The sequence below is a fragment of the Sinocyclocheilus grahami genome, unplaced genomic scaffold, assembly GCF_001515645.1.
Source record: "Sinocyclocheilus grahami isolate Dianchi unplaced genomic scaffold, SAMN03320097.WGS_v1.1 scaffold54.1, whole genome shotgun sequence".
NCBI lineage: Eukaryota > Metazoa > Chordata > Actinopteri > Cypriniformes > Cyprinidae > Sinocyclocheilus > Sinocyclocheilus grahami.
The window spans coordinates 861,782-876,341 of NW_015505233.1; the positions used below are offsets into that span (position 1 = coordinate 861,782).

The window sequence follows — 14,560 nt, forward strand, 5'->3', positions numbered from 1 at the left end:
TGTTTTTGTTTTGCTTCTAAATATACACACAAATACTAATACACTGTGAAAATATAAAAATCACACTGCACAAAAAGTTTGCGTCATGCATTTATCATAAACCTATCAACACATTTGTCTATTTGTTAGTCACACGTAGCTGCCAAAACCTCGAAATCGTGGAAGTGACAACACCCTTTAAATATACAGGCTATATATATTTAAACCTATTTCTTTGACCTATTTTCTGTACCGCTCAATGCTCACGTTCGATGGCGAGTAAATAAAATAACAATAAAAAAAAAATACTGTCAGGTTTAAAGCCCCTCTTCACGTGACGCCTATCCTCGCAGTCTTTGGGAGACGCAGCAGGATCTCTGACCTCTGACCTCTGACCGACGTACACAACCGTTCTAGCACGTGTATGTGCTTTCACGCACGTACGCAATCATTGGCCTCAACTGATGCACGAGCGCAGCGCGTGGGGAGCTGCGTCACAGCGATCGGCCAATGGCGTGGGAAAGTTCGAATTATGTAACCCTTTCATACCCTCCCCCTTTAGAAAGCTCAGCTACTGAAAAAAGGAAAGAAAGAAAACATTTACAGGGGGCATAACACACACAGTTTCACCCAATCTCATGTTAATCTTGAGTACCTATAGAGTCGAACTGCGTCCTTCATATCTCCAAAAAGTCTTTAGTTGGATCATATTTATAAAAGAAAGATACAGCTTTCCGATTCTCTCCGGAAAAAGCCGAGCTCCTGGAGGCGCGCCGTGGGCGGGGCTACAGAGAGACGAGAATTGTTTTTTGAAACGGTCCATGCTTAGCATGAGAATTCTTTAACAGTGTAAACAACTCTGACTGCATGAAACAGCATTGTACCCCCACCCCCCTTTTTAAGAACTTAAGATGCTTTCTATTGTACATTTAAACACAACATACCTGCTGTTAGGTAAACATATAGATTAACCATCTCATAGCAAACCATTACAATGAATCGACTCTCGTATTGTTATTGTTATTATTCATTTTTTTTGCATTTTCTGGTTCCAAAGCACCTTATGATAGAAACACAAATTTATAATTTTGCAAAACAGTTGAAAACAAAACACTTTGAGTTATTCAAAAACGTGAAGACAACTCTGGTCAAATCTTTTGCATTTGAATCACTTCATGTTGTATATTTTATAACAGCGTATATTTATAGCATATTCTTTACTGAAAACAAGTCAAACATGACCCCGAGGTTAATCCTATAAAGGAAATGCATACAGTGCAACATCAACCAGCCAAACAAATCCTGCACTTTTTGCAGACACCTATATGGTTGTTAAATTATTGCAGTTTTAACGCACACTTTCATGCCATGAAATAAAAAGCATAGAAATATAACAAATAAGCAGGAGTTCGCGTTTTAAATCGTTATTTGCACAGTATGTAGTCATTTGCACGTTGTTTCTCTGCATTCCTGTTTAAATGCATTTTACAGGAGCAATGCAAAGCCGCAGAGTTTAAATAAAAGTGGTGTGGGAGTACGTGAAATACAGTGCGCTATGTGTGTCCATTGTGTTTCTTGACCCTTCCTCAACTTCTGCGTAAACAAGTTGGAATTGTAGGGCGTGTGTCTTGGAAAGCGGTGTTTAGCCAATGAGCGTCGACATGCCTACCACATGGTCAGGTTGTTTACTACAAGAGCAGAAGCCCGCTAGAAGGCGCTGAGTGGAAAACCCGGCACCGGATTACGCTGGAACGGCTCCTCTCTGTGAAGACGGAAGCAATGCGGATTCAAACTAAATCAAACAGAAGCTAGCCTCATCCATAGCGTGTAAAGTGAACACTGTAGATTAGAGGAGACCGCTTTAATAGTGGTGTTCTTACGTGTGCTTCATCAAACATGTACAGGTACGTGTAACCGTTAAAAATCCAGGCCGGGATTTTGAATACTTAAACGCAAGCCGATCTGGGCTCTGAAAAAGGACATTTTCAAGTTACAGCCGGTCAGAGCGAGCCTTGTGGAAAGGGGGTGTGTAGAAATTTGGCAAAGGTACGTGCGCAGCGTTCATTGAAAGTTTTTCCTCTGTTTAAATGCATTCGTGTCTTATCGTCGCTCTGTATGCTTCTCCATCAAAACTGCATTGTGTGGTGCCATTGAGGTTAGTGCATTATTATAGTGAATTAATATGAAAAGGCTTTTGGTTGTTTGATACTTGTGGCTTGTTTATGCGATGCTGTGCTTCGTTTTAAAACCTTTTAGGAGAAAGATTGTGTTAGCTGTCTGTACTGATTCAATATCAACACAACTGTTGAACTTTTGCATTTGTTATGAAAAACAGTTTCCGAGAATAACTGTGAAAAACATTCAGTTGGTTCAGTAATTCGGCCTTAAAATCTGCAAAAACGAACTTTTTCGCATTGGGAGAGATTAACTGTCCAGCTGCTACATGCTGGTCAGTTCTGCAAAGACAGCATTTAACGTCGCCATGTGGGGAGCAACTCAAACGCTGCTATTAATGCTGCTCTGAATAAGCGAATCCTGAACGAACGGTTCTTTTGAGTTCGATGTATCTTCAATGAATTGATTGAGCCGGTTCACAAAACCGGTCTGAACGTGAATGAATCGGACTGGCTGTCTTTCGAACATGTCCGACACGAGTCGTTTTAATAGCCAAACAGCGGAAATGTTACAAATAAAACGCTTATGAATGTAAATTTATACAAGGCAGAGTTTGTTTATTAAATAAAACGTGCAGAAACGTATCAGCCCTGAGATTGTACAGTGCAAACTTAAGTTATATGTTCTTGAACATGACTCTAACAGAACGAATGGGATAGATTAAATCACAGTAATCACCTTCATTAAAATAAATAGCGCTACGTGCCTGCATGGCGTCTTTGGAATGTTTTAGAAGCGTGTAATATGCCACGCCGGTGTTTGAGGGAACACGCTAGACATAATTGCCGAATCGTTTTTTGAACCGGTTCTTTGTAGTGTTGAGTCGTTTTTGAACGAATCTTTAATGTGACTCGGGAAGAACGAGTCGTCTTGGGGAGTGATTCGTTCAGTCGCGCATGCGCAACATCCTATAGGTTCTGTACTGGAATTAGTCAAGTAGTTCACCTGGTTCGAGTCTTCGGGTTTTCCGAGTCGTTCGTTCATTACGTGACAGCCCCATACACTTAACCAATGCAGTCTGAGCCGGAAAGAGAATTGATTAGTTCATCTCTCGAGTCTCCGGGTTTGAGTCGTTCATTAATCACGTGACAGCCCCATAAGCCCAAACCCGAAGACCTGTCAGATAAGAGGTGAGGTGAGCTAATCATAGACTGAAGACTCAGGTAAACAATGAATTCATCTTTTCTGTTTCTTATCGCACTTTTGTATTGTTTGTAGTTTGATCAACGTTTGCGTTAGTAGTAGACGTATTAGGGAAGTAACACTTTGCTAAAATGAACGAAATGACTCGAAAAAAAGATTCGTTCATTTTGCTGAACGAGACTCCAAGGTCCGAGTCGGTCAAATGATCCGAACTTCCCATCACTAGTTCTTTGCAAAGAGCCTATTAGCGGAAATAAATGGAACATTCTATCGCTAGTTCTAAATGTGCATTCGTGTACCAAAACCATTAAGTCAGGCACATTTTATTTTCTTCAACTTTTATAATCACTCCAATGTAATTAGACTGCGATCTTTAACAGATTTACGAAAGGAAAACGGATTTTGATGCAGGATGGATGAAAAAATAAATTCACAAGTGAGAAAAAAATAAGTTGGTTCTTAATACTCAAAAAAAAAAAAACTAGCAGTGAAATTGTAATCGTTCACATCTGCTATGGATACTGTACATTCTAACTACTGCATGTTGTGCAACATTGACATGTCAACAAGAGGTCAAAACACAATATCAAGTCAATCATATAACACAATATCAAGTCATTTTAATGGTTCGCACAGTATTTTTCTGCTCGGTTGTTATTCATTTGTCTAATAGCCTACCAGTTCTACAGTTATTTTAATACCAAGTGTTGAAAACACAGAAACTGTGGACATTTTTAATGTCTTTACTTTTTAGCATCTAGCTCTTGTCCACTGGTTTACAGGATATTAACATTTTGGATGAAGCACATTCACCTTTATTATTACGACTTTATACATACTACTTGTATTTTTTATTTGTATTATTCTCTCTTTCATGCTGTCAAATGTGTAGTATTTGGCAGCCAAGGAAATGTTTCACTTCAATCAGTTACAATTACTCTGAATCATCCTTTACTGGAACAGAGGAAACCTAATACTTGACAGCAGCTGGTAATAATGCTCAATTTCTCTGCTAAACTCTTGGGTGAACGTACTGAGGTTAGAGGGCCTAGCATGACCATAGCAGTTTTATGACTCGCGTCAGTTTAAAGTAGTTTTTGCCTGGTTCGTTCTGTGCTGACAATGACTCATAGTCATTGTGCACAGTTGCATGTAAACTTCAAATTTTGCATCATTCGTCCTTTGATGCCTTAATCATTTGACACTTAGTTGCCGGATGTTTCACACAAGGATGGTTGGTGACTCAGACTGTTTTCACTGATCAGATTGAACAGGTGACAACAATGTTGAGACTAATACTAATATTTTGTACATGCATACACCAGTGTCCTGTCTTTCATTTGTTCCCGAATTTCATTTGTAAATGAAAATGTAATACATTTGTAATGGTGCACGTTTAGATATATTATTAAATCATAGGCTATATATGTATTAAATATGATTTTATGTCATAAATACTTTTTTGTTTGGATAGAACTTTTGGTCGACCATTTGGTTTGTCAATTTCCAGTGCTGATACTGATATCTAGGGAGCAGGGTGTCCAAATACAGAGAATTTTTTGGAGGCATAATAAAACCACCAAATGAGACCTACACAAAATTGCTATCTACAGAACATCGGGCTCTCTTTCTGCGAATAACATTTTTTTGGTTTCCTCTTCTCAGCTTCCTGTTCGTCGTTTGAATAGTGCGGCTGAATCTCCATCAGGAGTTCTTCAAAGCAGTCGAGAAGATACAAGGTGCTAGGAACGGAAAATGATACCGAAGACTAGACTTGGGAAACGGTCACCACTGGGCACCCTGGTGTGTGGTTCCTCTGCGGAGGGCCTGACAGAAACGGGACCCCATGGATGCCCGGACAGTGGGCTTCACAGAAGCAAGCTTTACCCGGGACAGAAGGTAGGGTTTATCTATATTTATTTACATGAATGGTATTCTCATTTAGGTGTGGTACACAATGTCAACAATGGAGTGCTCAGCCTTTTCATGGTGTTTTACCTGATATGTTTCAGGTGTATGTGCACTGCGGCGGCCACGAATGTGGAGGTGTGGTCGAACAGCATAACCACGTGGACAATGAAGTGTCTATCTTCCTGCCGCAGCTCAACCAGCATGTTCATCGCAAGCTGGAAGATGTGTGGACGAGCCCCACGTCCAGTTCTACCTCCTCAGTCTCCTCGTCCATTGATGTGCCAAGAAGGTGCGTCTTGTTATAGTTGTCTGAATGATGAATGCTGACCTTTTGAATCAAAAACACTCCATTATAACTCTACTTCGACACTGCAGGAGTCCAGAGACAGTGGACATGGATGAGATTATGGCTGCAATGGTGCTTACAAGTCTGTCGTGCAGTCCAGTCATCCAACACTCTGCTCCAGGGAGCGCAACTCAAGGTTAGTAGAACTAGAACATTACATTAATGTTTATTTTTCGAAATGTTGCAAGCAGCAATGCAATGCACAAATCCGGCATAAACTAGCTGAGATTACTCAACGCTCGCTTAGGTAGGTGTTAGTCACCAAGAAGAAATCTCTAACAACTGCACAAACTGTTTTCATTAGTAAAACGGAGTCTAAACGAAGGAGCTAGTACAGGATTGCTTATCATAATTTATCACTCCTGAAAGATTCTAACCAGAGTAAACTAGAATAAACTGAAATTTTGAAACTTCTGAATAAAATGTTGATCAATATTGATAAAAAAAACTAACTTTGTGAAATATTGTAACAATTTGAAAAATGTTTTCTGTTTTAATATATTTTCAAATGTAATTTATTGCTCTGATGGCAAAGCTGAATTTTCAGCAGCCTTTACTCCAGTCTTCAGTGTCACATTTCCTTCAGAAATCAAAAAACGTTGTTGAAAATGGTTGTGCTGTTTTTTTTTTTTCAAGAATCTAAATGAAAAGAAAATTCAAAAGAACAGCATTTAATTGAAACCGAAATGTTTTATAACATTATAAATGTCTTTACTGTCTCTTTTGATAAACTTAAGGCATTTGTGCTCAATAAATGCATTAATTTCTGTAAAAAAAAAACTTTGATCGCCAAACAGTAGTGTATTTATGTTATAATTTATTGTGCATTGCATTTATGTAGTATAAATTATTTTATTAATTTGTATTATACCATACTTAAATATATTATATATTTATATAATTAAGATTTTTTTTTTTCATAATTAACATGTTGGACACTTGTCCACTGGTTTAAAGGACATTTACGTTTTTGATAAATCACATCTTCTCGTTTACCTCTGTTATTTTTGTTTGTATTAGCTTTGTGTGGAATGGAAAATGGTGGTGGCGAACTGTCTGATGGTGGATATTGGAGCTGCGACCATGGAAATGGAAGCCCCGCCCCATCCCCACCCATCGCAGAGATGGACACGAGCGCCCCTCTCGTCGACGAAGGCCTGGACATGGAACTAGACCAAATGTTGTTCAACAAGCCAACGGCAAGGAAACGCAAGGTACATTGTAAAACCTAATAAAATAATGTATTAGGGTTTGGTTTACGGAGAATGTAGCTTATCGTTGTTTTTTTTTCTCTCGTTGTTTTTCACCCTCTAGAACTCAGTAAAAGTTGCATATCGGTGCTTGTGGCCAAATTGTGGAAAAATACTGACCACAGTAGTGGGCATCAAACGTCACATCCGAAATTCTCATCTTGGGTAAGCATCACAAGCCTTGCATATCACAACCATACGTTCTTACCAGTGAATGCTACAATCTGGGACGTTTTTATCGTAATCATACTGTGTATTATGCTTTCTGCAGACAAAGTGATGAGCACTCCCAAAGGGAAGAAGACTTCTACTACACTGAAGTCTATCAGGACTTGGAACAGACTACTCCCTCTGGTGGCCACCGGCCTTCCTGCACTTCTCCATCCAGTCCCAGCCGGCTCACGCCCACACCTCCCTCCACCCCTGACATGCTCCAGCCCAGCCCGCTCAGCCAGTCCGCCCCGGGCAGCTTCTGGCAGGTCCATTCTGAGCACTCTTACCAGGCAAGATGCTTGACATTGTTGTGGTGCAATTAAATAATGTGTTTCTATTTTAGTGCCTTCAAAGATATGATCAGTGTCATATATCACTTGCATGTAAATTGGCCATAAATGTGGATGATTGTTTAATATGTTGATGTCCATTCCTCTGGCTCCTCCACCCGTTCAGGTTGTGACTCAGAGCAAACCAGTGTCTGTTCCTGTGTCCTGTCATTGGACTCCATCTCTCACAGTTCACCAGAGCAAACAGGTGTGTGTTTTTTTTTTTTTTTTTTTTTTTTTTTTTTGATGAACTGTTTCTATTGTCATCTACAAGGCTGGAGAAATCTCAGCACAGATGTCTTAAAAGAGGGCTTTTGGCTGGCAGTATTTATAGGTAATGGATTGGTTATGCAACGTTTTCTCTGAGGCTTTCAGGACATACAAAGCACCACATGGTCCCAAAGGCGTTCTGTGTTTTCGCACTGGAAATGGGAGTGACATGCACATGTTGTTTTTGTGTGCTTTGTTCCGCCCACATGAAATGTGGATGGTATTGCAGTGACATCTAGTGGAGTTGAGGACACTGTGTTCTCTTTGTCTGAACACATGCTTGGCACTAGGATGAAAAATCATGCAAAAAATATTGTGATCTGCATATTTTGAGATTGCTTGCATAGTTTTAAACATCTTGCTTGCTGATGTATTGTGTCATGTATTAGCCTTAATGCAAAGTTCACAGGTTTGCTGCACTGATGCATTGTTTGTACTGTAGTGTTTGCAGCTGTAATATAACCTGCAGTGCGTCATTCTGTGACTAATGGTGGTCTCTCTCTCTCTGCTCCCCAGGGCTCACCATTCCGCGGTCGTTCAGTTAGTGTTGGTGAACAGTGGCTCCAAAATAACAATGCCACCTTCAGGCCACATCCTGCCAGTGTTTCACCTCCAAGAAACCATTGCACTTCAAGGTGGGATTTGTTTGTGTTTTTAGTAATTATTCAATCTCTTACTGTTCATATCAATCATTTATGAACTTTAGGTTGGATAAAAAAACTTGAGCTTGAAATCAGAAAATGATTGGCATTATTATGCACAACTGATGACTACTAAATATTCTAAAGAAAAAAATTAGTTTTCATAATTTTCCCATCAAAACGTAGTACATTTCTCCACCTGTAATGACTTTTTTGTTGACGTAACCAAGATTGGGTGGGCAGGGGGAAAAAAAAAAAGTAATAACATCATAGTAATAAATATAAAACTACAAAATACAAAACTTGTACACAGTACATTTAAATTCTGATGGATTAATTCTAGTCCAGTTCAGGCAGGAAGTTTTTTTTACATGGGTGGTAGGAGGAAAAACACAGACTTTCTGGATTCGGATGGCAATAAAACCACTGACTGGCCCCTAAAAATGTTGAAAATACCTTACGTCCCCATGAGAAACAATTACTGTCCGAATGGGGCTAATGTTGAAAACAGTTGTGCTGCTTAATATTTCTATGGAAACTGTGATACTTTTGTTTTCAGGAATAGAAAGTTCAAAAGAACTTATTTTTGAAAATAAATTTGTAACAATCTTAAGTCTTCACTGACAATTGTGATGAAATATAATGCATCCTTGCTGAATAAAAGTAATCATTTAGTTTTTTTTTAAATCAAACCTGCGCCAAACTTATGAACAGTAGTGTGAAATACATAGTCCACCTTTAAAATGTTGTCAGTTGCTATTTTTATTGTTTTGTATTGAAATTAGATGTCAAATTTAACACTGAATTTCTATCATATTAATAGGAGGATTCGGGGCGAAGCCAAGAAATGCCGAAAGGTATACGGCATTGAACACCGAGACCAGTGGTGCACCGCCTGCCTTTTGTTTTCAGGAATAGAAAGTTCAGAAGAACTTATTTTTGAAAATAAATTTGTAACAATCTTAAGTCTTCACTGACAATTGTGATGAAATATAATGCATCCTTGCTGAATAAAAGTAATAATTTTGTTTTTTTTTAAATCAAACCTGCGCCAAACTTATGAACAGTAGTGTGAAATACATAGTCCACCTTTAAAATGTTGTCAGTTGCTATTTTTATTGTTTTGTATTGAAATTAGATGTCAAATTTAACACTGAATTTCTATCATATTAATAGGAGGATTCGGGGCGAAGCCAAGAAATGCCGAAAGGTATACGGCATTGAACACCGAGACCAGTGGTGCACCGCCTGCCGCTGGAAAAAGGCCTGTCAGAGATTCCTCGACTGAATCCTTCTTTAGATTGCTGGAAACAGAACACTAACCTTACAGAGACAGAGAGGTCTTACCTGGACCTTACACTTACAGAGAGGTCTTACCTGGAACTATGGTTGGAAGAAACCAAAAGAGCACCTTTGTGACTTTTTCTACTTTTTATCGCGATTACGTGTTTTTTTAAATGTGCTAAGGAACCATGTTTGTGCTGGAAGAATGATAAAGCAAAAAGGACAGCCTCTGCCCCACAAACTCCTGCAGTCTTCCCACATCTTAAATCAAGAACTGATGAAGTCTGACATTCTTTTACAAGCAGCAAGCAGCCATATACTTTTTGTTTAATGTGGTGTAAACATTGTCGTCATCAGACATGGATGGAAAGTTTACTTATTCCAACTGAATTGCTAATATGAGACAGGGGTCTTTACCGTGGTCCATTGCTTTCAGGGGCATAATTGGCAGCTTATGGTTAATTGTAGATAAACAAGAAAGCGGAATAAATGTTTTAATAACATATAACGTTTATGTTCATTTATGCCATGTTTACCTGCTTAGATGCAGTTTTTTTTTCTTCGATTTCCAGTGCGAAATTTTGTAAAACAAACTTTTGAAAAGGAAGAAAAAAGGATTTTGTAGTACGATTTTGATATCTGCGATGTGTTCAATCTTATGTAATGTCATTATCAGTGTATTTCTGTGTCACAGGTTATACTTCTGTGGAATGAGATGATTCACTTTTCTGTCACATCAATATTAAGGAATTATCTGTGTAAACATGCATGATCTGATACTGTTATTCGTTTACTTTTGTGCTTTTGCCCCATACTGTGTATTTGATTGTGTTCTTGCCAAAGAGTATCTCAGCAAGATAATACATCATGTACATCTCTACAAAATAATGTGAAATGAATCTGTTGACCATTAATGAGAAACTTGTAACCAACTGTTTGATTGGTTCATACTCTTAATATTGGGTCCAAATATTTTCTTACTTTGTAGAACACTTCTATTTCTTCATATTTTTTTATGTGTAGCTCAACATCTTTTGTAAAGCATGATGCTTTAACAACATAAATCTGAATGTACCTTACCCTGAAGATCTCTGTAAATCTTTACGCATTTCCGACAGTCATGGCCATAGCTGTTTAAGGACATCCTAGTCTGAGAGACACTCGATGAGCCTCATGGAAAACAATCTTTTTGTACATTTTTGTAAAGTACTTCCAAAGTATTTTCTTTTATGAAAAGTCAAGATCTGTTCAAGATAAAACTATAATTTCTTTTCATGAAACTTATGTTGCTTCAAGCCTTTTTTTTTTTTTTATAAACTTTTGTGCAAACAAGTACGACCGTAAAGTGTTACATTTTAATATTTGTCGTTTTGAGGATGACAAGGTGGAGTGCTTTCAGTACGCAGTAAGAGGAACTGGTGGGAAATATTACAAGTTTGAAATCCAAATGAACAAATGATGAACAAAATACTTCAGGACACAATCATTTGCTGCATGACGAGCCACAGAAAATAGTAAACTATTTTATTGACATAGTTCAGTTACTATGTACAGTTCATTTAGTCAACATCATGATTTTTATCATTAGAATAAAGGGAAAAGCATGACTCGGCAATGTTTGCATAAATACATCATTTCATCTGCACAAATACAAATCAACTTGGTCAGTTTCAAAAAAATAAAATTAAAGCTTTTGGTTTCCCACTGTTAGATGAGGATGCAAACTCTGTGTGCATGTGCGTGACAGAATTTGTTATGTTTGTATAGGCATATTACAGTGATGAGTCTTTGCTGGAATGGTTTATGCAAAATCTGGCTTTATTTATTTTTTGGGAGAGACAGTAAACAGATTAGCTTTCCTTAATCCCCTTAAAGGAAGGAACAGTTCACCCAAAAATGCAAATTCTATCAATTATTCTTGCCCATATCATTCTGACTCCATTTTTTTTATTTCATCCTTAAAACAACAGGAGATATTAAGCAGATTGTTAAAGCTAATCTTTTCCTAACATCATCTCATGACAATAAATAGGTTTTGGTGAATTGGTGGCTAATTTGTATGAATTTGTACAATCTCATTCATACGTTTTTGCACAATCTGCTTACGCTCCAGTGATGGTTATGTTTAGGGGTGGATCTTCATGCTTATTGTTTCTTAAGAAATGTACATTTACTGTGTACAAAATTGCCACTTGATAAAATTATGTTTTCCTGTGAGATTGGGTTGTATTTTCCATTCACCGTTAGAAGATTGGGAATTATGGCCCATTATGCTCCAAAAAGGGGCATAAAGAATAGTCTATGTGACTTGTGCACTGTATTCCAAGTCTTCTAAAGCCATATAATAGATTTGAGATTGTTACTGCTTCCAAAACATAATTGGTTAGCGCATGACACATGACAGAATTACAGTGTAGCAGGTTTTAATGCATGCATACGAGATTTGGAAGCAAGAATTAGGTTCACGGCACAGGTTAAGATTCAAATTAAAAACCTACATTTTTGTCTGTTTCTCATGCTTTCATTAGACTGTAATGCTTATTTATCTTCCATTTGGAGCTGAAAATGAGCGTGAGTTATGACAAATGTTTCATTTTTGGTGTACTATTACTTTAATAATTCTATTTTGCCAAGTAATTACCTCTCTATATGATATTTCACCTCAATTTCAAGCATTTTCATGGAGATTTCATTATGGGAACTCTCATTGGCCAATAGGTGGCAGTGTCGAAAAGGAGATGAATTTGGAACCGGTAACGTTTTCAAAATGGTCTTTGCACAATGAACTAAACTACAGGGGCCATAATATACAATAATGCAAATGTATAGATGTCTCAAATTGAATCTGAAGAGTTTTCTTCGAACTTCAAGCCAATATATGTAAGCTTTCTTTGACACAGATTAGATGCTTCAGTCAGTGAGTAAATCCACATCTAACCCTGTGGCACCATGAGAGCTTTTTGTGTTTGAGGAGAATGGTGCATGATATCTTTCGAATGAGCTTAACGAATGGTTTGCTGGGTAAGTTTATTCGCTTCAAAGGACAAAGCTTACTCATTCTGTTGGGTGACATCAGTAGACATACTATTAAACTCGCTAGCTCGAGTACTCATGCCCAAATACTGCTTGAGGAACTCACTAAAACGCTTCTGGTTGTTCCACTTACGGGCAGATTTGCGGACGCCTATGAACCCCCCATATCTCTTTTGCAAAGACCTTCCAGGATCTATGAACTTCCTGTAGCCATACTTGTTTTTGAGGAAGCCTCCAAAGCGTTTGATTAGGTGGACGGTAGCCTCTTCCTCATCGCCTTCTATCTCGTTATCTCCATCTCGCTCTTCCTCAGATTCTTGGGCTGACTGTGCTTGCAGGAACTTGTATTTTTTACTGAGCTGCATATCTTGGTCCTGATCATCCGTTCCCAAGGCTCGTGTCATGTGGTCAAACCTCTGGAGGGTTTCAGAATACCGGCCATCATCCTGGTCCATAGGCAGAAGGGTGTCCGCTTCCTCTTCTGCTCTTTTCAGCATGCCATTGCGCACCGATAGCAAGGCTTTTGGGTTTTGCTCCCCAATGGTCCTGCGACACATCTCCCAGGTGTCGCCTGGAGAAAGTTTACCTTGACACTCCACCAGACACACCTGAACAAAGACACACACAAACACATTACACTGTCAACATCATTATGCTTTAATACAGCCACACTTATAGAACCATAAAGGTGCACCTGTCTTGTAGGCAACTTTATTTTCAACAGTCATTTATAACTCATCTGGCCATAGCTGCTTTAAAGGGGTCATATGATGCTTTTTTAAAGATCATTATTTGGTGTATTTGGTGTAACAGAATATGTTGACATGCTTTAATGTAAAAAAAAAAACATTATTTTTCAAATACTGTACATTATTGTAGGTTCTCTATGCCCCGCCTCTCTCAAACGCTTCGTTTTCTACAAAGTCCCGCCTTCCAACACGCGCAGTCTGCTCTGATTGGCCAGCTGACCCAGTGCATTGTGATTGGCCGAACACCGCAAGCTCTCGTTGGAAATGTAACGCCCCTTACTATAATTGCGAGCTTCATCTTTCAAAATAAATGTAAAGACAGAGCCCGAAAGGGGAACAGAGTCGCGTGACAGACACAGTGATGAAGCTGGTATGTGTTTGCAGTACACAAGCCACGGTTAAGACAGCTGACTCCACTTAGGGCTGGACAATAATTCAATATCAATATGTATCGCGATATAATTTTTTTCAATAACGGTGATATGATTTTTAAACTCATTTCCGATATTTCGATATACATTACCAGTGTTTCCCATACATTGATTTATTTGTGCCGTTTGACTTCGTTGAATAAACATGAGCACTGCACGTTTCAAAATCAAAACAGGGCGCAGGTGTTTTATATGAATGCATCTCTGAAGGGAACCTTCAGAAAAGCTTCCATGGCATTTTCATTTTATCTGATAAAGTAGCGTTTATGAGCGGAGCTGATTTGATTACAGCCGTTACTGGAGCACCCGCTAGTTCCGCCGCTCTCACAGCGCCTCCTGCCGGCAGACAAGCAGTTTGCATTTTTAAAAGCCGTCTTCAGCAACATGTTTTTGTTGTAGCTCTTTATTTATTTTTCTGCAGAAACTCAGTGCACCTTTCATACACTTTTTTTCTGGCTAAAGCACATTTGTTTCAATCTATAAGAATAATCAGCCTACACTACCAGTCAAAGTTTTTGGACATTAAGATTTTTAATGTTTTTTTGTTGTTGTTAGAATCCTCTTCTGCTCACCAAGCCTGCGTTTATTTGATCCAAAGTACAGCAAAAACAGTAACATTTGAAAATATTTTTACTATTTAAAATAACTGATTTCTATTTGAATATATTTTAAAATGTAATTTATTCCTGTGATCAAAGCTGAATTTTCAGCATCATTACTCCAGTCTTCAGTGTCACATGATCCAGAAAACATTGTAATATGCCGATTTGCTAATTATGAATATTTAAAACAGTTTAAGAATTTTT

At 38.3% G+C, this 14,560-nt stretch overlaps 2 protein-coding genes across 2 annotated transcripts in view; one reads left to right on the plus strand and one right to left on the minus strand.

The window, feature by feature from the left end:
* The first annotated feature begins 5,044 nt into the window (after positions 1-5,044).
* Positions 5,045-9,656, plus strand: LOC107583480 (zinc finger protein 395-like). Its single transcript, XM_016269685.1, has 9 exons — positions 5,045-5,196; positions 5,310-5,497; positions 5,584-5,690; positions 6,575-6,768; positions 6,869-6,969; positions 7,076-7,307; positions 7,474-7,554; positions 8,133-8,251; positions 9,434-9,656. Exons 1-9 carry the CDS (start codon positions 5,053-5,055, stop codon positions 9,543-9,545), a joined length of 1,278 nt encoding a protein of 425 aa, XP_016125171.1. The 5' UTR covers positions 5,045-5,052; the 3' UTR covers positions 9,546-9,656.
* A 1,498-nt stretch (positions 9,657-11,154) lies between these two features.
* LOC107583678 (prepronociceptin-like) overlaps positions 11,155-14,560 on the minus strand; it is a 23,735-nt gene continuing 20,329 nt past the window's right edge. The window contains exon 3 of the mRNA XM_016269961.1: positions 11,155-13,182. Coding sequence (XP_016125447.1) covers positions 12,592-13,182 — 591 coding nt within the window. The 3' untranslated portion in view covers positions 11,155-12,591. The remainder of the gene's footprint in view (positions 13,183-14,560) is intronic.

What these genes read in the sequence shown, in the direction of transcription:
- LOC107583480 (XM_016269685.1), top strand. Translation starts at nt 5,053, where the DNA reads ATGATACCGAAGACTAGACTTGGGAAACGGTCACCACTGGGCACCCTG. An exon ending in ATTCTGAGCACTCTTACCAG is followed by an intron (nt 7,308 to 7,473) that starts GCAAGATGCTTG and finishes CCACCCGTTCAG; the next exon opens with GTTGTGACTCAGAGCAAACC. An exon ending in CAGTTCACCAGAGCAAACAG is followed by an intron (nt 7,555 to 8,132) that starts GTGTGTGTTTTT and finishes TCTGCTCCCCAG; the next exon opens with GGCTCACCATTCCGCGGTCG.